At 45.4% G+C, this 26,478-nt stretch overlaps 1 protein-coding gene across 1 annotated transcript in view; it reads right to left on the bottom strand.

The window, feature by feature from the left end:
• SUPT16H (SPT16 homolog, facilitates chromatin remodeling subunit) overlaps nucleotides 1-22,491 on the bottom strand; it is a 38,134-nt gene extending 15,643 nt beyond the window's left edge. The window contains exons 1-15 of the mRNA XM_015814998.1: nucleotides 22,412-22,491; nucleotides 17,736-17,828; nucleotides 17,458-17,628; nucleotides 16,271-16,423; nucleotides 16,040-16,186; nucleotides 15,096-15,247; nucleotides 12,606-12,778; nucleotides 12,387-12,477; nucleotides 12,224-12,297; nucleotides 10,630-10,742; nucleotides 9,205-9,270; nucleotides 5,522-5,617; nucleotides 4,995-5,110; nucleotides 2,002-2,155; nucleotides 924-1,051 (exon numbers count right to left, since the gene is read on the bottom strand). Of these exons, the coding sequence (XP_015670484.1) occupies nucleotides 924-1,051; nucleotides 2,002-2,155; nucleotides 4,995-5,110; nucleotides 5,522-5,617; nucleotides 9,205-9,270; nucleotides 10,630-10,742; nucleotides 12,224-12,297; nucleotides 12,387-12,477; nucleotides 12,606-12,778; nucleotides 15,096-15,247; nucleotides 16,040-16,186; nucleotides 16,271-16,423; nucleotides 17,458-17,628; nucleotides 17,736-17,828; nucleotides 22,412-22,477 (1,793 nt within the window). The 5' untranslated portion in view covers nucleotides 22,478-22,491. The remainder of the gene's footprint in view (nucleotides 1-923; nucleotides 1,052-2,001; nucleotides 2,156-4,994; nucleotides 5,111-5,521; nucleotides 5,618-9,204; nucleotides 9,271-10,629; nucleotides 10,743-12,223; nucleotides 12,298-12,386; nucleotides 12,478-12,605; nucleotides 12,779-15,095; nucleotides 15,248-16,039; nucleotides 16,187-16,270; nucleotides 16,424-17,457; nucleotides 17,629-17,735; nucleotides 17,829-22,411) is intronic.
• Between the last annotated feature and the right edge of the window lie 3,987 nt (nucleotides 22,492-26,478).

Here is a 26,478-nt window from a genome sequence, read left to right as displayed (position 1 = left end):
TGAGTACCACCCGTCGCCTAGCAAGGTGTCAAAAACTTGATGACAGAAAAAAAAAGGGAAAAAGTGATAAAGTACAGGTAGTCCTCGACTTACAACAGTTCGCTTAGTGACTGTTCGAAGTTACAATGGCACTGAAAAAAGGGCCCCCCAAGGCACAGCCGAGCAAGACACCTGCCTGCCCGCCCGGTGGCGCTCTTCCTCCTGTCTGAGGTTTTCATTGTTGTGAGCATTTCTGTTGAGGATTGGCAGCAAGGGTGGGGTGGGGGGGTGTTTGGTTTTTATTCCCCCCCATCTGCTGGGTGGTTGCAGCAGGTTTTGGTCACTTCACATGAGCCTGGGACACTGTGACCATCATAAATATGAATCAGTTGCCAAGCATCTGAATGTAAATCACAAGACCCTGGAGAGGCTGCAACATTCCAGCTGATCGTTGCTTCTTCTGGGCTCAGCAGAAGTGCCAGGATCGGTGCTGCTTTCCAGCTGATCGGCGCTTCTTCTTCAGGGCTCAGCAGAAGCACCAGGATCAGCACCGAGCTCCAGCCGGAGCCTGGCGCTGATCCTGGCGGTTCCACTGAGCCCTGACAGCCCCAAAGAAACGCCGATCAGTTGGAAAGCGGCACTGATCCTGGCGCTTCCGCTGAGCCCTGACAGCCCTGCAGCTCCAGCCGTCTCTCGCTCCAGGCTTGTGCGGTGCTGTCACCAGTTCAGCTCATTCCCCTCCCCCACTACCACTTTTCTAGGATGGTCACGTACCACCTGCCAGGTGCCAATGTACCACAGGTGGTACCCGTACCACTGGTTGAAAAGCCCTGGACTAAAGAATACCAGTCCTGAAGCCCAGGTATAAACAAACACACAAACTGCCATCCCTGTTAAGGACAACACCTTCCTAACCGCAATGCCCCGGAAGGCAATTTACTCACATTTCTTTTACAAAAGTGGCTTCTGGGTTGGGAAAGATGTTGCCTTCGTTGCGACCCAAGGCACTGCCGGGACAGTAGAAGTTGATCCTCAGGTAAGTGTAGTCACCTTCTACTGACATGCTGATGTTCTGTATGAGAAAACCAGAATAACAAAAATGAACATGGTTGGAAGAGATCTTAGAGGTCTTCCAGTCCAGCCCCTTGTTCAAGAAGACCCTATAACAGTGGTGGCGAACCTATGGCAGGGGTGCCAGAGGTGGCACTCAGAGCCCTCTCTGTGGGCACGCGTGCTGTCGCCCCAGTCCTATCTCTTCAGCTGGGTTTTATAAAACCTTTTCGCTTTAGGCCTCCACCGCCGTGTGCAAAAAAAAAAAAAGTTCAGTCAATGAGTCAATTTCAACTTCTCGCGGGAAAAAAAAAAGATCTTGCAAAGTTGGAATTGATTGATTGAACATTTTAGTCCCACCCAGTCTGCCGTTACCATAGCAGCCACACCCAGCCAATGGGCCATGCCCAGCCAATGGGCCACACCCACCTGGCACTCGACGATGCATAAGTGGGTTTTGGGTTGCAGTTTGGGCACTCGGTCTCTAAAAGGCTCGCCATCACTGCCCTATAACATTTTGGACAAATGGCTGTCCAATCTCTTCTTTAAAAAATTCCAGTGATGGAGCACCCGGGGTATCTGGAGGAAAGCCATTCCATTGAGTAAATTGTTTTAACTATCAGGAAATTTCTCTTTAGTTCTAGGTTGGTTATCTCCTTGATTAGTTTCCATCCATTACTTCTTGTCCTGCCTTCTGGTGCTTTGGAAAACTGCTTGACACCCCCCCCTCTCTGAAACATCTGAGGTCTCCTCCCCTCCAGGGATAGGGTGGTCCTTTCTACGCCCAGCCCTCTCCTAAGACCACAACTATACAAAGAAGTACTCTATGTTTATTTATTTTTTCGGGGCATCATGTCACATTTCAGCAGTTTCCCTTTTTAAAACCATCACCTGCTCCTACTTCTACGGAATTGCAACCTTCCTGAGACTCGAGTAAGCTACCCTTTTCCCACGGAACAGAAGCCCTCATACCTTGATGGTAGCAATGTGGAATGGAGTAGCGATGCCAAAAACAGGCATGATGACAGTTTCATACTTCTTGTCAATGTAAATCTTCATCTCCCGAATGTAAGGCTCTTTAGGTAGCAGAGACGGATTCTTATAGGACACGTTTGACTTGCGGGCTCTGTGAAGAAGCAGAAAGGAAGAAGAAATCTGATAAGGTAAAAGGTCCCCATATATCTGCTATAGATCTTAGGGAAGATGGCTGGCAGGCTTCCAGTTTTGCGCAGTAGCGCAGCAGTTGAGGATTGCGGGGCTCTGCACCCTATGGCTGATTTCTCCCCATTAGGGGACCCTAAATGGGCCTGACGTCACGACAAATCATCACGACAAAGGAGGAGGGAAGCTCCGACTGTGGAGAGACGGCGGTCGATCCGATCATTCGGGGAAAGCCCTCCAGAAACCAGCAGGAGAAAGGCTAGCTTAATTCCAGAGTCTAGCTACAAGCAACCAAACCCCAAAAGCACTATTTTAAGCTGACTGTAAAACAACGTGCTTGGATCTGGGTAAGAACATTGATTTTCTCTCTTCTACTTGATAATCGATTTCCTGAAAAAAACAAAAATCCCCAAGAAGCAAAAAGCCTCCGAAAGTGAAAAGGAGGGGGATCTTTGCCCCACCCTCCTACAGACGGAAGCAGCGAATTAAACTTTTTATGGGGGATAGAAATATACTGAAATGAAATGAATATAAGACCTACTTTTGGATAAGTTTGAAATTGGTGGAATTTGTTAAGACTTTCTCTTTAAATCATGAAAATAGAAGAAAAGCAATTGTTTATTTTGAAAATTGAAAAACGAACTGGTGCTGACATCTAGTGGTGGATGAAAATATACAACAGTAGTTGCTCCAATACAGGAACTGGCAAAGCCTAGGAAAAGATAACTTGCTTTTGTGACCTTCAAAGTCTTAATAACAAAGAACAGCTGTGACAAAAAAAAGAAAATATTTTGGGCTACCTACAAAGCGAGAATTATAAACTTTAGAAAAAAAATTGACTTTTCTGGATTACAAATACCTATTCAACTGTGACTCTAAAGCTGTTTGCAGAGAAAGGAAAATCTTGATTTTTGGCTATCATGCAAAACCAGAGATCTGCAGAAAGAATATACCAAGAAAAAACAAACACTTTCTAGGAGATGTATGCTATGTTGCAACTAATTCAAACAACAATGATCTCAAACTACGAGGAAATTAAAAATAACCTATGAAAATATAAATGAATACATCTCCAATTTAACTTTACAACAAAAAACTCTCAGAAAATAAAAATAGAGAGCAAGCAGATAAAACTGAATATAAACCAGAGGAAAGAGATTTAAAGATGGAACCTAACAATAGAAGGAAGTATGACATAACTCAGGTGGAAAAAAACTTGCAGGAAACATTGGACATGGAAAAGATAACTTATACTCTAAGATCACAAAATAAGTCTGAGGACAAGAAAAAAGATTTGTCAAAATGGACTACAGAGCTGTCAGAACTACGAAAACTTGAGACAAAAAATTATAAGAGAAATTAAGAGAGAAAGAAAGGAAAAGATTTTCAACGAATATGAATGGGCGAAATCTTCCCATAAAAACATCTATCTTCATTTGCTTTTTGTACCTACAACAACATCTACAAGACTATGGGAAGACTCTTTGATTCAGCGGAACATATTGATCAGGAAAGATGTTTGGCAAAAAAAAAAAAAGGCTAAAGTGAGAATTAAGAAATTAGACAATGGGATTTATCAGAGGGAATATTTAAAAATTAAACAGCTGTTTGAATATGGTTAAAGAAATAGAAAGATTTTGGATATAAATGAATTTTAGTTTAAGAGGGATGAGCCCCTTAAGTAACATAGTATTTTTCTTTTTTTTCTTTCTTTTGACATGAGAAATATAAAAATGTTGGGATGATTTATGTAAAGGAAATGTTTTAGATACTTAAGTGTAATTGATCTTGAGAAAATTTCAATGGATAAAAATGTTTTGAACAGACTTAAAAGGTTAGATAATTGGATTTATTAAATGGAACATTTAAAGATTAAATATATATTTGAATATGGTTAAAAAGAAGAGAAAAAATCTGGATATAAATGTATATTAGCCTAAAAGGGACATGTATTTTAAGTAGTATACTATCTTCTTATTTCTTTTTCTTTTCTTTCTTTCTTTCTTTTTTTTTTTTAAGATATGAGAAATATAAAAGTGTTGGGATGGCCTGTATAAGGAAAAAGACTTAAATACTTAAGTGTAATTAACTTAGAGAAAAGCTTAACCGGTAAGAATGTTTTGAATATTGTGGGGAAAATAAATTTAAACAAGAATTTTGTAAACAAGATCTATGACGAGGCAATCAAGATGATCAATCAATCAAGAAGCTTCATACTGATGTGGTTATTGTTTGCAGAAATATTAGAAAAATGTTTATATTTATTATTTATCAAAATAATAAGAATTGTAAGAATATTATTGGAAGAAGAGAAAATCAACCAAAGCTACTATGTGGACTAATTGTTATTTTTTTTAAATATAAACCCAGACAATACGCTGTTTACCAGATATTAAGGAGATTATGTTAAAAAAATCAATAAAACATATTTAAAAATAAAAAGATGGCTCGCAGAGAGGCAACCAAGCTGAAATATGTAGGTCCTTGGTGCTCTTGTGCTTGGTGGTTGTTTTGCAGACATTTCGTTACCAAACAAGATAATGTTATCAGTGCTGATGATGTCATCTAGTCAGATAATAAAATGTCTGCAAGAAAATCACCAATTTCAGAAAGGATCCAGGATCCCAAAGTTCAATCCTGAGCTACAAATATTCCCTTCTATCAGTAAGCTCAAATATTTTTTGGAAAGAGGGATGCTTTCTTTGTCCCGTATGACCAGGCGTAGATCTTCGGCTGCATGGGACAAGGCCCCCAGGTAGAAACAGGAGAAACCCATTATTGCTCCCGTCGCACACAATTCTTACTTCTGGATCTGCTGTTCTCCTTTCTGTTCCGTTAAGCGTCTCCGGGCTTCTTCGTTTAGCTGCATGGCTAGTTCTCTCTGATGCGCCCGGCGTTTCTCTTCAGCCGTCAGCTCATTCTGGAAAGATGAAGGATTGATGCTCACAAAGCATCGGCAGATCCCTCTCTCCATCCTTCCTTTGACTACCTCCGCCTTCTGTGACCTGGCCTGCTACTGGCCGTGCAGACAAATCTGGGAATTGTAGTCCCAACAGTTTTGGGATGGTGGTGGGGAAGAGCTTGAGGAAGTATGGTCCAAGCAGTGAGCTAAGCCAGGGGGTCCCCAACAATCTGCAGGATGCAGGCAGCATGCAAAACCACGCCCCCTCCGGTCTGCAGAAAAACCTCTCTCCGTGGAACCGGTCCCTCGTGCCCAAAAGATTGGGAGCCTCTGAGCTAAGCAATATCTCAAGACCTGCCAAGTCTTTTTTCAGTGTTACATGATACAACTCCTTCCCCCTCTGCCCCCAACCCATCTAAATTTCTCTACCCGTGTTCTTTCTGGCAGCAGGGCTGCCCGTGAACCACGCCCAAGGAGGAATCCTTCCGTATTGTCTTCTTCTTCCTCTTCCTCCTCATCCTCTTTCTGTGACAAAAAAGGGAGAAAAAGTGATATAAACATTCGTAACAAACATCTCATTTGAAAAGGGGGAGGAATTTTTGCGTCCAAACTTAATGGTGCAATACAGGTGGTCCTCGACTTCTGATTGTAAGGAAGCCTGCCCATCATGGTTACGATGGTCATGATGCAGAAGGAGGTCATTAAGTGAATGCCAAAGCGAGGCATTGGTCTGGCTTTGGACAAAACATCGTAAAATGTGGTCACGTGACCCTGGAAGGCTGCAAACAGCTGTAAATGCAGGCTGGTTGCCAAGTGCCCAAAATACAGTCATATGATCACGTGAGAGGGCCTGGTTTGTAAGTACCCTTGGAGGCGGGGGGTTCGTCATAACTTTGAATAGTTCCGAAGGGACCGTTCTTAAGTCGAGGATTACTGTATCAGAAATTTCTCATAAAACGCAGAAGCTCTTTCATGCCTAAAAGGCCAGTTTCAGGGGGGAAAATGTTCTAATCCTGGTTGTTAAAGGCCCTTTTTGAACAGATGTTTGAAAATGTAAAACAACCCACCAAGCCCGTCTCTGTGAGAGGTGAGTGACATCCCCCCCCCAAAAAATGGCAAAGGAACTTAGGGCTCACATTTTGTTCTACCCTGCACCCCTCTTCAAATTCTTTAAAGCTCCTTGGCTTTTCTGGACCCCGTTGAGTTTTGGACTCACCTTTAATAAAATGCTGACATTCTTAACCTTCTTTTTGACAGATGTCAGGAGAGTGGCAGGACCCTCCTGAGAGGAGAAAACAAACAATAACATAACAGAAAAACAGCTGCAGGGTGGACTTCCTGACAGACCAGTTTTTCTCCCTCAGCTGGGAATTAGCGGCTACCTTTCTAGTACACCACAAAGCAAATGGAAAGAAAAAAAGCAGGTTTTGGTTGAACTTGCTGAAAGGGGACATATCTGCCTTTGATGCTTTCCAGCTGCCACTGGAAAGCATCAGTCACTGAAGCTCTTAAGTTAGTAACATGGTTGTTAAGAGAATCCTGCTTCCCCATTGACTTGGCTTGTCAGAAGGTCGCAAAAAGGGATCACGTGACCTCCAACAGTCATAAATATGAGTCGGTTGCCAAACGGCTGAATTTTGATCACGTGACCGGGGTGCTGCTGCTGCAAGGGTCATTAAGTGTGAAAAAAAAGGATGTAAGTCCCTTTTTTCCACCCAGAGCCGTCGTAACTTCGAACGATCACTAAACAAACTGCTGTTTAAGTCGAGAACTATCTATATGTGGAATATATGGAATAAGTGTGAATATGAGAATGTGACCCTGAACCTAGGCCAGGGGTGTCAAACTCGCCATGTCACGTGACATGTTGTGACATATCGTGACTTTTTCCCCATTGCCTAGACTGGGTTGGGCGCGGTTTCTGTGTGATGTATCCGGCCTGTGGGCTGGCAGTTTGATACCCCTGACCTAGGCTTTAACAGTAGAGCAGGGGTGTCAAACTCAATTTCATTGAGGGCTGCATCAGCATTGCGGTTGCCCTTGGGGGGGTGGGGGGGGTGGATGCAGCCTACTGGGTGGGCGTGGATGGAGTAGGTGTGGCCTACTGGGTGGGCATGGCCAGCTCTACATCGTTCACGTCAAGGGTGCCTGTGGGGGCCTGGGCAAGAGTGGGACAGATCTGAGGGTCTCTGGCAGAAGGGGGTGGGACCGGGGCAAGCGCCAAGGCACGGTCCATTTCTTCATTCCTCACAAAGGGTGACACCTCCCCAGCATGCACCCAGGGGGTGGGGCCGACACGGCAGGGGCTGGTTCCTCGCTGTTTCCAGACGGCCTTGTGGAGCTAAGACTGAATGCATTTCAGCATAGATGCCCACCACAAAATTGTACATTGGCTCCCTCCTGGCCGGCCTGGGCCAGGGCCAAGGCAGCGGGGACCGTTCCCTCACTGTTTCTAGGATGGTTTCGCGGGCCACGTGAAACCACTTCGCAGGCCGCATCCGGCCCCCGGGCCTTGTGTTTGACATGTCTGCAGTAGAGGAACTGCTATCTTTGCAGGGGAGACTGCCAACTTAAGAGAAGAACAAAGCCAAAACTTTCAAAAACTTCTGGACTTCTGCTCCAGTCACATCTCCTCCTCACTTCTCCCTGTCCTTGCACCCACCTCTTCCACCAGCGCAGTGTCCCCGATGAACAGAGCGTAGGTTTTCTCCTCAGGTTTCTTCCCCTCTCTGTTGGGTAAGTCAGAGAGGCCGACGTTGAGGCTGAACACCATCCCTGGGCGGAGAGAACACAGCTTCATCAGTCCACAAGCTGCCCCACTTAAATACCCCCCGATATTTAACTCCAGATGAAGTTATTAAGAATGTATAAAGGCTTTCCAAATGAACGTTGGAAACGTAAAGGTAAAGAAGGAACCTTTTATCATTTAGGGTGGACGCGTGATAAAGCAAAGAAATATTGGAGTATGATTCATATCTTAATACAGGAAATTCTTAAAGCGGATATAGAAAAAAACCCAGAGACTTTTCTCTTGGGGTTAATGGACAAAGACTTGGGAAAAAAATTTTGGGGGGAAATTTGATGTTATATATGTTGACAGCAGCAAGACTACTCTATGCACAGAAATGGACGGTCACCTCGATCCACACAATGGATGAATGGCTGCAAAAACTGATGGAAGTAGCAGGGATGGCTCAATTGATTAGAGAAAAAAACCACAAATACTTTTATTTCTACGCAGAAGCCGCTTCTGGACTTTGTGCTTGAGGTGGGGGGAAAATAAAATGAAACGTTGATTTGGGGTTTTACCGATTAGATCTGTTTGTTACTGAAGTGGCTAGTTTATACTATTACGTAAAAGTAAGAAGTTGAGGTTTGATGTTAATGTTTTATTCTACTGTACCGAAAGGAGTCAGAAATGCCTTTTCCCCCCCCTTTTCCCCCTTGGTTCCCCCCACTTTTCTCTTCCCTTTTCCCTTTCCTAACTTCCCTACTATCTACTTTTGCATTTTCTTTGTATGCTATATTATAAACCAGGGGTAGGCAACCTTGGCTCTTTTATGACTCGTGGACTTCAACTCCCAGAATTCCTGAGCCAGCATGACTCAGCATGGAAACCTCTCCNGCTTTGGACAAAACATCGTAAAATGTGGTCACGTGACCCTGGAAGGCTGCAAACAGCTGTAAATGCAGGCTGGTTGCCAAGTGCCCAAAATACAGTCATATGATCACGTGAGAGGGCCTGGTTTGTAAGTACCCTTGGAGGCGGGGGGTTCGTCATAACTTTGAATAGTTCCGAAGGGACCGTTCTTAAGTCGAGGATTCCTGTATCAGAAATTTCTCATAAAACGCAGAAGCTCTTTCATGCCTAAAAGGCCAGTTTCAGGGGGGAAAATGTTCTAATCCTGGTTGTTAAAGGCCCTTTTTGAACTGGTGTTTGAAAATGTAAAACAACCCACCAAGCCCGTCTCTGTGAGAGGTGAGTGACATCCCACCCCCCTGCAAAAAATGGCAAAGGAACTTAGGGCTCACATTTTGTTCTACCCTGCACCCCTCTTCAAATTCTTTAAAGCTCTTTGGCTTTTCTGGACCCCGTTGAGTTTTGGACTCACCTTTAATAAAATGCTGACATTCTTAACCTTCTTTTTGACAGATGTCAGGAGAGTGGCAGGACCCTCCTGAGAGGAGAAAACAAACAAACAATAACATAGCAGAAAAACAGCTGCAGGGTGGACTTCCTGACAGACCAGTTTTTCTCCCTCAGCTGGGAATTAGCGGCTGCCCTTCTAGTACACCAAAAAGCAAATGGAAAGAAAAAAAGCAGGAGGTTTTGGATGAACTTGCTGAAAGGGGACATATCTGCCTTGGATGCTTTCCAGCTGCCACTGGAAAGCATCAGTAACATGGTTGTTAAGAGAATCCTGCTTCCCCATTGACTTGGCTTGTCAGAAGGTCGCAAAAAGGGATCACGTGACCTCCAACAGTCATAAATATGAGTCGGTTGCCAAACGGCTGAATTTTGATCACGTGACCGGGGTGCTGCTGCTGCAAGGGTCATTAAGTGTGAAAAAAAAGGATGTAAGTCCCTTTTTTCCACCCAGAGCCGTCGTAACTTCGAACGGTCACTAAACAAACTGCTGTTTAAGTCAAGAACTATCTATATGTGGAATATATGGAATAAGTGTGAATATGAGAATGTGACCCTGAACCTAGGCCAGGGGTATCAAACTCGCCATGTCACGTGACATGTTGTGACATATCGTGACTTTTTCCCCATTGCCTAGACTGGGTTGGGCGCGGTTTCTGTGTGATGTATCCGGCCTGTGGGCTGGCAGTTTGACACGCCTGACCTAGGCTTTAACAGTAGACCAGGGGTGTCAAACTCAATTTCATTGAGGGCCGCATCAGCATTGCGGTTGCCCTCGGGGAGGGGGGATGCGGCCTACTGGGTGGGCGTGGATGGAGTGGGTGTGGCCTACTGGGTGGGCATGGCCAGCTCTACATCGTTCGCGTCAAGGGTGCCTGTGGGGGCCTGGGCAGGAGTGGGACAGATCTGAGGGTCTCCGGCAGAAGGGGATGGGACCGGGGCAAGCGCCAAGGCACGGTCCATTTCTTCATTCCTCACAAAGGGTGACACCATCCCAGCATGCACCCAGGGGGCGGGGCTGACACAGCAGGGGCTGGTTCCTCGCTGTTTCTGGACGGCCTTGTGGAGCTAAGACTGAATGCGTTTCAGCATAGATGGCCACCGCAAAATTGTACATTGGCTCCCTCCCGGCCAGCCTGGGCCAGGGCCAAGGCAGCGGGGGCCGTTCCCTCACTGTTTCCAGGATGGCTTCACGGGCCACATGAAACCACTTCACGGGCCGCATCCGGCCCCCAAGCCTTGTTGTTTGACACGTCTGCAGTAGAGGAACTGCTGTCTTTGCAGGGGAGACTACCAACTTAAGAGAAGAACAAAGCTAAAACTTTCCAAAACTTCTGGACTTCTGTTCCAGTCACATCTCCCCCTCACTTCTCCCTATCCTTGCACCCACCTCTTCCACCAGCGCAGTGTCCCCGATGAACAGAGCATAGGTTTTCTCCTCGGGTTTCTTTCCCTCTCTGTTGGGCAAGTCAGAGAGGCCGACGTTGAGGCTGAACACCATCCCTGGGCGGAGAGAACACAGCTTCATCATCAGTCCACGAGCTGCCCCACTTAAATACCCCCCGATATTTAACTCCAGATGAAGCTATTAAGAATGTATAAAGGCTTTCCAAATGAATGTTAGAAATGTAAAGGTAAAGAAGGGACCTTTTATCATTTAGGGTGGACGCGTGATAAAGCAAAGAAATATTGGAGTATGATTCATATCTTAATACAGGAAATTCTTAAAGCAGATATAGAAAAAAAACAGAGACTTTTCTCTTGGGGTTAATGGACAAAGACTTGGGGAAAAATTTTGTTGGGGGAAAATTTGATGTTATATATGTTGACAGCAGCAAGACTACTCTACGCACAGAAACGGACGGTCACCTCGATCTCCACAATGGATGAATGGCTGCAAAAACTGATGGAACTAGCAGGGATGGCTAAATTGATTAGAGAAAAAACACACAAATACTTTTATTTCTACGCAGAAGCCGCTTCTGGACTTTGTGCTTGAGGTGGGGGAAAAATAAAATGAAACGTTGATTTGGGGTTTTACCGATTAGATCTGTTTGTTACTGAAGTGGCTAGTTTATACTATTACGTAAAAGTAAGAAGTTGAGGTTTGATGTTAATGTTTTATTCTACTGTACCGAAAGGAGTCAGAAATGCCTTTTTCCCCCCCTTTTCCCCCTTGCTTCCCCCCACTTTTCTCTTCCCTTTTCCCTTTCCTAACTTCCCTACTATCTACTTTTGCATTTTCTTTGTATGCTATATTATAAACCAGGGGTAGGCAACCTTGGCTCTTTTATGACTCGTGGACTTCAACTCCCAGAATTCCTGAGCCAGCCACGCTGAGGGGAAAGGGAGAGGTTTCCAAGCTGAGCCATGCTGGCTCAGGAATTCTGGGAGTTGAAGTCCACGAGTCATAAAGTTGCCAAGACTGAGGACCCCGTTCAGTGTCACTACATGAGGACTACATGTAGTTACTTCTAGTTCAGGGGTAGGCAACCTTGGCTCTTTTCTGACTTGTGGACTTCAGCTCCCAGAATTCCTGAGCCAGCATGACTCAGCATGGAAACCTCTCCATTTCTCCTCAGCATGGCCAGCTCAGGAATTCTGGGAGTTGACGTCCACGAGTCATAAAAGAGACAAGGTTCCCCACCCCTGCTCTATATCAGGGGTTCTCAATCTTGGCAACTTTATGACCCGTGGACGTCAACTCCCAGAATTCCTGAGCCAGCATGGCTCAGCTTGGAAACCTCTCTCTTTCCCCTCAGCATGGCTGGCTCAGGAATTTTGGGAGTTGAAGTCCACGAGTCATAAAAGAGCCGAGGTTGCTTACCCGTTATAAACTAATAAAAAAAATTCCATTGAAGTCAACAAACTACCCCAAGGGGCCTCTGGGGACTACCTACCCACCACATTAAGTGTACGTTGAGTGAATTGAGGACTTAGGACCTGCCCGGTCACCCCACAGGACCCATCTATCTGCGTCTCACCTTTCTTGAGGCGGTACTGGTTTTTGCTATTGATCACAAGGGATCCCTCTCGGAACTCGATGCCCATGGCAAACCTAGGGAAAAAGGAAAGAGCGAGTCCTCCTATGCACGCTACACCTGAGCTTAACTCTGCAATTCTCCTCGGGGAGGAAACAGCCGTTACCCCAAGTTCTTGGTGATTTTGCTCAAGAGCTCCGGCTTCTGCTTCTTCACCACGTCCATCACAGCGGCGTAGACCTCACACAGCTTCACACCTAATACAACGGGAAGCAGATCAGAGGAACAGAAGGCGACTCTCCACCTCAGAGGAGACACTCCGCAGGCCGGCTCTTTGTGACGAGACGTGGCGCATCCTGGAGGCTACAAGCACTTTCCCACTCACCGTGCCGCAATTCTTTCAGGATTTCCTCCTGCAGCTGTAGGAGGAAGGCGTAGTTGTCCTGGGTTTCCTGAGGCGGGTCCACCATGAGCGTGCGCACCAGGTTGGAGCAGTACGATTTGTAACGTATGCCTATGGCACAAGTGACGGTCCCAAAGTGCATGTAGCTCTTCTCGCTGAGGGCAGAGAAGCCAAGGTTAGAAACGTCGCCTTCTGTTCTATCCCAGCCTATAGCCGTCCTCGTTAAAGGCGACAAGGACCAAACCCCTGTTGATAAAATAGGCTGGAGACTCAAAACAAAACAAACCTGCCAAATAGTCCAGAAACAAAAGCAGCAAAACACAATCCAAATGGAGGAAATTGTCCACATGAAACACGATGCAAACAGAAAAGTAGTCACCGGCAGTACGAACAGAACATGATCCCATGAAGTATTTTGCAACGGTTGCCTTCAGCAACCAGCACCGCCCACACCTCCTCTTTTTATACAGCAGTCCCAAGGCGTTGCCTCTCAGTGCCTTCTCCTTTTTCCCTGGAGTTGTCGTATTGACTGCTGCTGATCTGCTCTCGCTAATTGCCAGCGTGTACGAGCATCAATCATCATGTCCATCAGGTGTGAGTCCTCCGAGTCTGACTCATTCTCCTCACACAGCTGAGCTTCATCAGGAATACGACTGGAGGGCCCAGGCTCTTCATCAGACCGTGAGTCTTGTAATTCATCAGAGCCTCCCTCTGACCCTGATGGCCCTTCAAATGCCTCCTCCACCTCCTCCTCAGATTCCTCAGACTCAGCTGTTGGGAACACAGGCTGGCACGGAATCACGACACCTTCTGATGATTTATGCTGCTCTTCAATTTCTTGGAAGGCGCCATCAAGAGGCAACTGGACTTTTTTTTTTCTTTCCTTGAGGACGTTTCTCTTCTCATCCAAGAAGCTTCTCCAGTTCTGACCTGTGGTTTGTGCACCTGTCAGAACGGAAGAAGCTTCTTGGGTGAGAAGTGAAACGTCCTCAAGGGAAAACAAAGTCCAGTTTGCCTCTTGAAAAAAAAAATCACCTTTGGGATACCCATGACCTGGATGACGGAGACTCTCCCATGGACGCTTGGAAGGAGAAAATGGAAACACGGCCTGAGTAAAATAAAAGCTGATCCCGTGAAAATATTTCTAATTTCCATCTTCCGTCTTCCCATTTGGTGTGCAAGGAGAATACGGACTGCACGATTAGAGACGGCAAATCGCATTTGTAAACAGGATTTATTTTAATGGCAAGCCAGGACCCATTATTGGTTGGTTACAAACCACTAGCGAACCACAGTGAGGGGTGCTCCATTACTGAAGGCTTTCAAAGAGAGACTAGACAACCGTTTGTCTGGAATGATATTGGATCTCCTGCTTGAGCAGGGGATTGGGCTAGAAGACCTCCAAGTGTTGTGATTCCTTGCCAGCCAGTGGACCCGGCAGCTGAGTCTGGGGAATCAGAGGAGGAGGGGCCTGGAGTGACATCAGTGTCAGAGGAAGGCTTTGAGGAGCTCCAAGACTTACAGTCTGACGAGGAGCCTGGCCCCTCTGCTTAGGCTGAGACACAGCTGTGCTGGGAGTCTGAGTTGGACAGTGAGGACTCACAGCTGGAAGATATCCAGGATGCATGAAAACGCCGGCAAGAAAAGAGAGCAGGACAGAGGAATGCAATGGGGCGGCTCCAAAGACAAAGGAGAAGGCATTAGGAAGCCACGCCTTGGCTGCATAATAAAAAGGAAGGTGTGGGAGGGGCTGGTTGCAGAAGGCAACCATTTGTGTTAAGGAATCAAGTTTCTGTGAACTGTTTTTTGTTTGCCTTGGACATTTTCTCAGGCCTGTAAATAATAAAAGGGGATTGGTTTTTTCCTGCAGTTCCAGCCTGCTTGTTGGAAGAGGGGTTTCTCCTTGTGAGCTTAACAAGGACTCACATAGGCTGGGACAGAACACCAAGGTCCCTTCCAACTCTTATTATTCTATGTTCTGAACCGGTCTGCATACGATTTCATTCAGAAGACGTGAGCATTAACTCCAGAAACCTCATTTAGACATCGACCTGACGATAAAATGATCGCCTAGGACAGTGATGGCGAATCTTTTAGAGACCGAGTGCCCAAACTACAACCCAAAACCCACTTATGCATCGTCGAGTGCCGGGTGGGTGTGGCCCATTGGGTGGGCGTGGCTGTGGTGGTAACGGCAGACTGGGTGGGACTAAAAAGTTCAATCAATCAATTCCAACTTTGCAAGATCTTTTTTTTTCCGTGAGAAGTTGAAATTGACTGAACCTTTTTTTTTTTGCACACGGCGGCGGAGGCCTAAAGCAAAAAGGTTTTATAAAACCCAGCTGAAGGCCTAGAACTGGGGCAACGGTGCATGTGCCCACAGAGAGGGCTCTGAGTGCCGCCTCTGGCACCCGTGCCATAGGTTCGCCACCACTGGCCTAGGAGAAGTGAATTTTATACACATTCGCGTACCTGACAACGCTGAACTTGAGATTGTAATTCCCTCCACTTTGGATAATTGGAGGGTAACACATCTCCACGGTGGAAGGGTCAGCTCCAGAGAGGTATTTCTTCTCCTCAATGGCCTTCTCTACAGACTCGGCCAGCTTGCTATGCCGCACTTTCTGCCAGATGATGAAAATTGGGAGGTCATCAGACACTGGAGGAAAAGCCCCCACAAATTATACTTGACGAAGGGGTTGCTCGGCGGAGGCTGCGATGCACCCACTGGACTTTGCAGCGCTCCCAGACTTGGCCAATATTTGTGAGACAGGCATAGCAAATCGGAGGGCGGATAAGAAAGCTCTTGTCTCTGACAACTCTTTCCCTTACCCCTTAAAAGAATGCAGCCAGCACAGCCGTGTGCAATTTTATTACCCCTGTTGAAAAAAATCAGGACAGCCAGGATGCCCCAGTAAGACACCTGAGATTGAAAGGACCCAGGATAGATATGAAGCATTCACATGGCATCGTGCCCAGGTTGAGACAGGAGAAGGAAGCAGGAGGACAAGTTAGTCCACCAGGGAGCTGTGGTGGCGCAGTGGTTAGAATGCAGTATTGCAGGCTAAGTCTGCCCACTGCCAGGAGTTCGATCCTGAGCAGTTCAAGGTTGACTCAGCCTTCCATCCTTCTGAGGTTGACAAAACGATGACCCTGACTGTTGGGGGAAATAGGCTGACTCTGTAAACTACTCGGAGTACTGTGAAGCATTATGAAGCGGTCTTTATTTCTAAGTGCTAAGTGCTATTGCTAGTCAACGGCCACTATGGGGGAAAACAGCTAAAGAACAATGCTTGGATCCAAGGAGGGAAAAAAACTGACCTTCCTAAAACGTAAAAAGCTCCTCTCCCACTTTCCAGAAGACCGCAGATTCCATTTCACCCAGAAGCCATGAGTGACCAGGTGTCTCCCCTTACCTCATCAGCGTCCACAATCTCCATGACTCGCTCCTTCAAGAACTTGTTGAAGACCTCTGAAGTGATGGCAGCCGCTTTTCGCATCAGGCCGAGTTCCCCGTCCTCTTTCACCGCCATGGTGTAGGCCACCACGGCACTGATGTCCGCCTGCAGCAGAGTTAGAGGAAGTTGAGTGAAGGCCCCATTGCCCAAGCTGGAGTGCTCTGGCACCTGGGTGCCTGTTCTTCTTACCTTCTCAAAGCCTTCCTTGCTGAGAGCCTCGTTCCAGCTGCTCATGAATTCCCCAGGGAATTTGTCTTTGCTGAAGACCCCGATGCGCTTGCCCTTCTTGCTGTGTTTGAGTGCGTCGATCATCTTGTCGAAGTTGGCCTTGTTGCTTTCATTCTGGAGCAAATAGGCGGAAGAAATCAGACCGGAGTGAAAAGCAACTTCTAAGCCCCCTCTGTAAATTTCAACCCTCCAAACTTAAGTTTATTCCACACAGTACACCAGGGATGGGTCATCTGGGACACTACACAACCCCTTTTTGCATCCCTGAAAACCCCTCCAATTACACCTTCACCCCGTTGTTTCAAAATAGCCAGTGTGTCATGCAGCATAACCCTAGAGTGGCCTTAACACTCACACTGTGGCCCTTGCTTCCTCACACTGTGGCCCTTGCTTCCCCACAACTCTCAAAAGCTTGTCCATTCAAGGTATAACACAAGAGATCCTTAGAGGAGCCATGGTAGTGCAGTGGTTAGAATGCAGTATTGCAGACAAACTGCCCCACAGCCTGGAGTTCAATCCTGACCGGCTCATGTTTCACTCAGCCTTCCATCCTTCCAAGATCAGTAAAACAAGGACCCGGATTGTTGAGGGCCGTAGGCTGACTCTGTAAACAGCTTGGAGAGGGCTGTAAATCACTATGAAGCAGTATATGCCTTAAGTGCTAGTGCTATTGCTATCCTGGTGGCTTTCCGGGTGCGCTTCAAGGTGTTAGTAACAACCTTTAAAGCGCTCCGTGGCAATGGACCTAGGTATTTGCAAGACCGCCTCTTACCAAACACCTCCCTTCGACCAGTCCGCTCCCACAGAGAGGGCCTCCTTAGGGTGCCGTCGGCCAGACAATGCCGGCTGGCGACCCCCAGGGGGAGAGCCTTCTCTGTGGCAGCTCCTGCCCTCTGGAATGACCTACCCCCCGACCTACGTACAGTTGCGGACCTGTGCCTTTTTTGCCGAGCCCTGAAGGCTCATCTATTCCGTGCGGCCGGCCTGGCGTAGTTTGATTATGTTTTAGTGGGGGTTTTGTATGGGGTATTTTTAGAGCAGGCCTGTTATTTAATTTGATTTTAGACAGAAATTTGTGTATATTTATTGTGGTTTTTATTATCGCCTGTTCACCGCCCTGAGTCCCGTAAGGGAGANATAATATTTACCTTTTCCCGTACAAGCAGGGTGACAGCTGGCACCCCGTTCGTATTCTCGTTGCTTTTGTTGTTTGCAATCTGCTTCAGGAATTCCACCTTTTTTTTGCTGGCCATAAAGATGATCTTGTCTTCACAGAAAATCATGATGGTGTCGGTGAGTTCATAGCCAAAAAGCCACGTCTGGGGAATGGGGGCGAAGAGGCAGGAGATGAATGAGGACCTTTTCCCACTACACATCTGAGAACCCTGCCTTTCTCAAACTTGCTGGAGGCCGCAGCATGGCTTACCTGCAGGGCTGTGGACTTGGCATACACGGTCTCTTCGTCCACTCCCACGGAGACCACAATAGCGTCAATGGTCGCATATTCATCCTCTCCTTTCTGCAGGGAGAGAAGAACTCCAACATCAGGCAATGGATTTTTTCCCCCATTAAAAAATGGTGGCATTATGTGGAAGATCACATATATCAGTGGTGGAGAACCTATGGCACGGGTACCAGAGGCGGCACTCAGAGCCCTCTCTGTGGGCATGCGCGCCGTCGCTCCAGTCCTAGGCCTTCAGCTGGGTTTTATAAAACCTTTTTGCTTTAGGCCTCCGCCACCGTGTACAAAAAAAAAAAAGGTTCAATCAATCAGCCAATTTCAACTTCTTGGGGGAAAAAAAAACATCTTGCAAAGTCGGAATTGATTGATTGAACTTTTTAGTCCCACCCAGTCTGCTGTTACCACCGCAGCCACGCCCACCCAATTGGCCACACCCACCCGGCACCCGACAATGCATAAGTGGGTTTTGGGTTGCAGTTTGGGCACTCGGTCTCTAAAAGGTTCGCCATCACTGACATATATAGTTGTTAAGTGAATCAATTTCCCCAAATGGGCATTTTTGGCTGGACCCAGGAGGTAAATGCAGGAAACCGGCAAAAAAAATGTAAAAAAATAAATAAATCATGGTCATATAACCACAGGACACCTCAAATGGCCATAAAGTTGAGCGGACTGCCAAATGCTCAAAATGTAATCGCATGATTACAGTGTGCGTGTGGGCATCATAATTTTAAAAACGGGTCATTTTGAGGGGATCCATGATAACTTTGAGCAGAGTGACTGATTGTAAGTCAAGGACTATCTGTATTTATGGGCATGTGCAGCTATCCTGTGCCAGTCGTTACATTTTATACTGAAGAACATAATGCCAGCTTTTTTTTTTCTCATTCAAAGTCACCCACCCAATTACTTCCCTGAATTATTATATAAAAGATTAGCTGCTTTGCTTGTGTTTGATCTGCTCGATACCTTTTTCCCTGGAGAGGTTTAGGTACCTCTGTAAATTCAGTCTCCCAATAGCCTTCTTGTATACAGATGCTGTCCATTTGTCTATTTAAGTACAGCTTGATGAATACACGGATGTAGATTTTACTGTAACTACGGATGATTATAATGGCTGACAGGTTTTCTCTTTGAATATTCAACATAATGGCAGGAAGGCAAGAAAACATATGATTTGAGGCAGGCCATTATCTCGTTTTTCCACCGGCATAAAAAAAGAAACTCAGAAACTCAGAAAGTCCCAGTGTTCTTAATACCTTAGATCCAGCCTCCAAATGAGAAATAAAGGCAACAAGCAAATGACAAAGTTTGCTACCTGGACCATTAAAGAACTTTTAAAAGAATATAAATGGGTAGGAGATCATTTGGCCTTAGAGGTGCCTACAATCCATAATTGGGAGGTCTGAATCCTTAAGCAGATGGTCCTCACAGACAACAGTTCATTTAGCAACCGCCCAAAGTTACAACGGCCCTGAAAAAAGTGACTTATCACTTATAATCATTGCAGCATCCCCACGGTCAGGTGATCAAAATTCAAAGGCTTGGCAACTGGTTTGTATTTGACAGTTGCAGCGAGGGTCCCAGGGTCATGTAATTCCCTTTTACGACCTTCTGACAAGCGAAGTCAATGGGGAAGCCAGATTCACTTAACAACCAGATTCCTAACTTAACAAATGCAATGATTCACTTAACAACTGTGTCAAGAAAAGTCGCAAAATGGGGCAAATGTTTCGCTTTGCAACATAAATTTTGGTCATAACGTGATTATCTGTAATTGAGCTTTACATGAAAAGGCAGTGCTTTATATCAGGGTCTTTTAGATTAGAAGGTCTCCATCACCACAAACTGGTCACTATACCACAACATAGAATTGAATATATTCCTAACCCCATTATTCCAACTCCCTCACTCCAGAATCAGAGATAACAGGTCGTGACCTCCTGTGTGGCATCTTTTCAGATGTTTGAAGAGTGCTGTCATATCCCCCACCCCTTAGCTGTCTGATTTTAAGCTTAAACATCCCCATCCCTTCAATCTGCCTTCACAAATCTTATCTTCCAATCCCCTGATAGTTATTGTTGCCTTTCTCTGATCCTATCCAAATCCTTCTGAAAGTGTGGTCCCCAGACTGGGTGACAATTAAGGTGAGGTGTCTAATCAAAGCCCCGAAATCGCTAATTCCTGTCATCTAGAATTTTAGATTTTATTATTGGATATTTTTTAAAAAATAAAGGTACTATTAACATGGCATCCATGACTCCTTTTGAAAAGAAGTTCAGGAAACCCACAGCCATTTCTTTTTAAACATACAAAATCGAGCCTCTTCAGAAACTGGAGTATATTCTGGAAGTCTTTGAATATGCTTGCAAGGGTTAAGAAACAAATTCGAACTGGGAAAAGAAGTGATGTAATCCATAAACTTGGCATTTGTTGAACATTCTCTAGAATCAATGTTTGCTATTGTTTAATTTTCAGGTCTAATTCTGTCTTGTGTTATTTGGTTACTTGGTTTCAGACACATCACATATGCCAAAAAGTATCATTTGTTTTTGTAACCTATGTGTCACCTAAATTAAATACCTTTTACTTTGCTTGAAGTATAGGTAGCCCTCAACTTAAGACCACAATCTCTTTTGCTAAGTGAGATATTTGTTAAGTGAGTTTTGTCCCATTTTACAACCTTGGTTGCCCCCATTTGTTAAGTGAATCATTGGAGTTGCTAAGTTAGTAACATGATTAAGAGAATCTGGCTTCCCCATTGACTTTGTCAGAAGGTCGCAAAAGGACTCATGAACCCTGAGACATTGCAACGGTCATAAATATGAGTCAGTTGCCAAGCGGCTGAATTTGGTCAGGTGACCATGGGGATGCTGCAACAGTCGTAAGTGTGAAAAAACAGTCATCAGTCACATTTCTCAGTGCGTTGTAACTTCGAATGATCACTAAACAAACTGTTCTAAGTGAAGAATTACCTGTACTTCTGTTTTGTGTTTGTGTGTGTGTGTGTGTGTGTGTAAAAGCCACTTGGCAAAGTTAGTGACTCTCTCCCAAATTCAGAAAAGTTCTTACGAGCTCCACGCCAATTTGGGTGCCTGACCTTAAAGGCAACAACTGCAATTTGGAAACAAGACTTGTGCCACTAAAACCTAAAACCACACTTCTTTGCAGATTTATAACACATTTTCTATTTGCCTTGTCCTCAAAACTGCTATTCCAGGATCTTTTCCTTTTCCGCCAACACCACATCCTAGACTCAAGCTTTGTATTTTGGCTTCCCACACAACAAAACTTCACATCTATCACTTCACACTGCATTTTAACCTCTTTCTGGAGCAACAACCCACCCAGCCCATTTCTCCAACCCATCAACATCGTTTGAAGTTTTGCTCTGTCCATTGGGGATATCCCATTAGCTCCGATTTAGCGCCCTCCGCCGACCTGCGCTAATAAGAGAAATACAGGTAATCCTCGACTTACAAGAGTTTGTTTGGTGACCTTTCCAAGATACAACAGCACTGAAAAAAAGTGAGTTCTGACCATTTTTCAGTTACAGCTTTTGCAGCATCCCCAGGGTCACGCGATCAAAACACAGACATTTGGCAACCGACTCATATTTATGACGGTTGTAATGTAGTAAAATGAACAATTATTAGAATAATGAAGTGTCTGCCTAACTGCAATAATGAGGTGTCTGCATAATTGCTAGAATAACGATGGAATGCATAATCACTGGGAAAATTCACTGGGAAAGTGAATCCGTAAGAGTTCTCTCATTTTCCACAAGAGTTGCACTCTCCCTGGGTCACGTGATCCCTTTTTGGGTCCTCCTTAGAGCAAGGCCTGTTATTTAATTTGATTTTAGACAAAAATTTGTGTATATTTATTGTGGTTTTTATTATCGCCTGTTCACCGCCCTGAGTCCCGTAAGGGAGATAGGGCGGTATATAAATTCAATAAATAAATAAATAAATAAATAAGCAAAGTCAATTGGGGGGGGGGAAGCCAGATTCACTTAACAACCGTGTTACTCACTTAACAAAATGCCGCCATTCACGTAACAACTGTAGCAAGAAAGGTCGTGAAACGGGGCTGAAACTCACATCCCAAATGTCTCCCTTAGCTACAGAAACGTTTGGGCTCAATTGTGGTCGTAAGTCGAGGACCAGCTGTATAACGAAACCAATTCTCCTTTGCTGAACGGGCCACGCTTTGTAAGGCGACTTCCTGCACCCAGCAAGGCCACGACTGACCTCAGGCAGCAACCATCGAGAGGGGGAGGGGAGGAGGGACCGATCCGGCAGCTCCCTCCCCCTCCCCCTCCCCCCAAGCTTCCGGTTGAATCCTGCTTATTACTTCTTTGGCCTTCGGGGTCACAAATTCCCGCTTCAAACCAGCTCCTAGAGCGTCTCACAGTGAGGCGAAGGGGACCTTCGGAGGACCGTCGGGAACGCCGCCGGCCCTCCCAGGGAGAGGATCGGGGGATGCGCTCAAGGCGCACCCCGCCTCCCAGGCAGATCCGGGCCTGTTTTGAACCCCCAGCCGGGAGGTAGCAACGGCGGCCGGGAGGGGGGGGGCGGGTTGTTGGGGGGAGGGACCCCCGTGCTTGGCTCTCTCCCCCCGGGCGAGCGAGGCCTGACCTGCCAGTTGCTGTAGAGGCGCGTGACGCGGCGGTAGTACGCCTCGCGATCCAGACTCAGCGCCATCAGAGCGGCTCGGCCGTCGTCGCCCCGCCTCCCCTGCCGCTCGCGCCGCCGCCGCTGCTGCCGCGACCTCGCTCCTCGCGGCGACCCCGGAAGTGGAATGTCTTCTCAGCTCTCTCGCTCGCTCGCTCGCTCTATCTCGCTCTCTCCTCGCGAGACTTAGCGCGAGACTGCTGCTTCTGTTGACGCGCGTCCTCGTTTACCTTTAGCCGGAATAGAAATGTCCCTCACGGTTTTTTTTTCCACCCGTTTTCCTCTTCCCCCCCCTCCTCTTTATTCTTTAAATAAATAAATAAATCTGTCTGTCTGTCTGTCTGTCTCTATATCTATCTCTGTCAATCCTTATGCGAGCCGTCATGTCCTTGGGGAATAATTATCTATCTATCTATCTATCTATCTATCTATCTATCTATCTATCTATCTATCTATCTATCTATATTAGGGGAAATATATATATATATTAGGGGAAATATATATATATAATATATATATATATATAATTAGGGGAAAAAACTGCGGGAGAAGTAATACAACTAATCGATATTATTTTTTTTAATACGCACATACAGGTATGAAGACTATGGTATGTGTGTACGTGTATGTGTTATCTACATTACATTATATGTGTGTATGTGTAATATATGTATATACGTGTGCATAGATACAGATACCAAAAAGTAATATCGATCAGTTTTATTCTCCCGCGCTTTTTTTTTTTCCTCCGTCAAAGCGACGAAGTGAGAGGAGCGCGCATGCGCACGCGGCTGGGCTTTCAACTGGCTCCCGCCCTTTACCGGGTTCAGTCTCGCGCGCGCCCACCGCGTGACCGCGAATGGCGCGAAGGTTTTGCCCGGTCACGTGACCTCTTTCCGCTTTCTTTTGGCCCGCCTCCGACTGTTCTGTAGGCGGCTCCTTTCGCTATTGCCAAGCGGACACGTGATCTCAGACCTAACAATCGTGGGGCGAAAACCACGCATGCGCGTAGGGCAGAGCCCTCGCTTCCTCTACATAGAGATAATAATAACAACACACGGTCTACAACTTTTGGAGGGGTCAGATTTTTTTTTTAACTGCATTCACAGCTGAAAAGTCAGGGCAACTCAGCGCTTTTATTTTCTATTAATCTTCCCATATTCTGCTACACTTGCATAGCTGCCACAAGCCAATATTTTCTCACCCTCCATTAACCTATCTTTAAAGGTGAAGGATCATCTTTCCATTTGGGCATAAAATCTATGGACAGATAGATCTAAAAGCAATTCTATGACTCCTTGCTCCGCGCCCGCCACCCCTTCCCAAAATAAATAATATAACAAATATAAATAATAATAATAATAATATATTAAAATTAAAATTGGATTTTCTGATATGACAATGATACTACAAAGTGGTCCCGGAAGTATTGTATCCATGCATTGAGATGCTCTAAGGTTTAGCTCTCGTTGTCAAAGCCCATTCATGGCCAGGGGCGACCTGATTACTATTTGACGCATGCGCAGAGCATACTCAGACAGGGATCCAGTACTGTCACTAGAGGACCTGACTTTTTTCAGTGGCTGAGAAGTTCCAAGGGGAGATGTTTGCATCTCCACAGTCTGTGTGTGCCATTTTACGACCTTGCCCCAGTTGTTAAGTGAGTCACCGCAGATGTTAAGTTAGTAACTTGGTGGTTAAGTGAATCTGGCTCCCCCATTGACCTTGCCTGTCAGAAGGTTGCAAAAGGGGATCAAGGGGCCCTCTGGACACTGCGACCGTCATAAATATGAGTCAGTTGCCAAGTGTCTGAATTTTGATTACGTGAAGATGCTACAATAGTCGGGTGAAAAACAATCATTAGTTCACTTTTTTCAATGCCGTTGCAACTTTGAACAGCCACTGAATGAACTGTTGTAAGTCAATAACTACCTATAATATTCTCTCTCTAGGTTCTGGAAGGGAAAGGATATAAAAATATAGTAACTTTAATTGATGTTTAGATTTAGGGTGCAGGCAATATGTGACTTAACAACCATTTATCTAGTGACTGTTTGAAGTTACAACACTGAAAGAATGACCTACGATTGTTTTTCAGTGTTGCAGTATGTTATCAAAATTCGGATGCTTGGCAACTGACTCATATTTATGGCAGTTGCAGAGCTCTGGGGGTTATGTGATCCCCTTTTGCGACCTTCTGACAAGCAAAGTCCAAGGGGAAGCCAGATGCGCTTAACAACTGGGTTACTAACTTAACTGCAGTGATTCACTTAACAATTGTGGCAAGAAAGGTCATAAAATGGAGCAAAACTTTGTGGGAAGTCAGCTCCCCAGAGAAGGAAATATTAAAAGGGTAGAAAAATATATTTCCTCAAAAGGATTTTTAAAAGCAGAAACCAACCCTGCCCCCAAGTCTCTCTGTCCCAAGCAGAAGCCAGCTCTGTACAAATGCAAATGTAAAACATCAGGAAAGTTGGATCCAGAAGCTCAAGAAGATAAAGACCTAAAATCTGCATACCCCACCCAAACTCTAGGAGCCATTAGCCCCATCACCAGGGAAGCAGGATATGATAATAGGACTAACCCATCACCATAAAGAATATCAGAGAGGCACACCTAAACTCAGGTCAGAATACATGACACAGGAAATAGCCTCAAAGTTCATGCCACAGGAACAGGAAACTATTCCAAACAAAAGGCTAGAGAGGGTATAAAAACCTACTACCCATGTGCTCAGGTCCTTCTTTTCTCTGGTCTTTTCTACAAGAACCATCTTTCTGGCTCGTCAATAAACTGCAACCTTCTTCCCAAAGTAGTCGCCATGTTGTTTATTTATTCCCAGCTTGGATGAACCAGGATGAAGACTTTTCTTTCAACAACTCATTTAACAACACTCTTCGCAACAGAAATTTTGGTCCACCCCCTAAGCCATGGCTATGACAACAGCCTCAGGTCAATCTCAGAATCCTCAAGTGTTCAAGAAGTAAAGAAAACTGTCATGCCTTTCCTTTCTATCACACGTTTTGATAAAATATACCAGACTCCAATGGCTGGCTGGCTTAGAATACCATGTAACCCAAGAGACCCATATGAAGGGAGTTTTCTGGAAACTAAACAGGCCATGGGAGACAGATTTAATAATAATTAAAAAAAGCACAAAAGAGGAATAAAAGGACAAATTTAGGGCAAGAATGAAATCACGGGAGATAAAGTAGAAAATTAAAGTAAAAACAAAAAACTAGCTGCATTACTCTTTTGTTCCAGGAGGCAGACTCTCTCTTAATCTAGCTGGCTAGAATAGCCAACAATTGTTGATTTCACTAAGAACAAAACCAGAAAAAGTTTGAAAGTTTCATATTTGTACCCTATATTTCTTAGGGGCCAGCAACCTTGTTGCTAAGCTCTGTGGTCATAAAACAGGGTCGTGACAGTGCCCAACCTATTGTTGAAAGAAAAGTCTTCATCCTGGTTCATCCAAGCCGGGGATAAATAAACAACATGGCGACTGCTTTGGGAAGAAGGTTGCAGTTTATTGAAGAGGCAGAAAGATGGTTCTTGCAGGAAAGACCAGAGAAAAGAAAAATTGAGCACATGGGTAGTAGGTTTTTATACCCTCTCTAGCCTTTTGTTTGGAATAGTTTCCTGTTCCTGCGGCATGAACTTTGAAGCTATTTCCTGTGTCAAATATTCTGACCTGAGTCTGGGTGTGCCCTTTGGCCTTTGTGAGTTAATCCTACCATGTCCTGTCACAGGTGGACTATGCAGATTTTAAGTCTTTGTCTTCTTAACCTTCTGGCTCCAACTTTCCTGATGTTTTACATTTGCATTTGTACAGGGCTGGCTTCTGCTTGGGGGAGGGAGACCTGGGGCTATCAAGGAAAACTGGACATGCTTTTCTGTCTCTTTAAGATCCTTGAAGGAAATATATTTTTCTGCCCTTTTTAATAGTTCCTTCTCTGGGGCTGACTTCCCACACTATAATGTTAATTCTGGGTTTCTTTTTTTTTTTTTTTTTTAACAAAATTTTTTTT

Source organism: Protobothrops mucrosquamatus, unplaced genomic scaffold (genome assembly GCF_001527695.2).
Source record: "Protobothrops mucrosquamatus isolate PMUCROS unplaced genomic scaffold, P.Mucros_1.0 scaffold_98, whole genome shotgun sequence".
Lineage (NCBI taxonomy): Eukaryota > Metazoa > Chordata > Lepidosauria > Squamata > Viperidae > Protobothrops > Protobothrops mucrosquamatus.
Note: the sequence above shows the minus strand (reverse complement) of the source record. Positions and strands in the feature narration are given on the sequence as shown.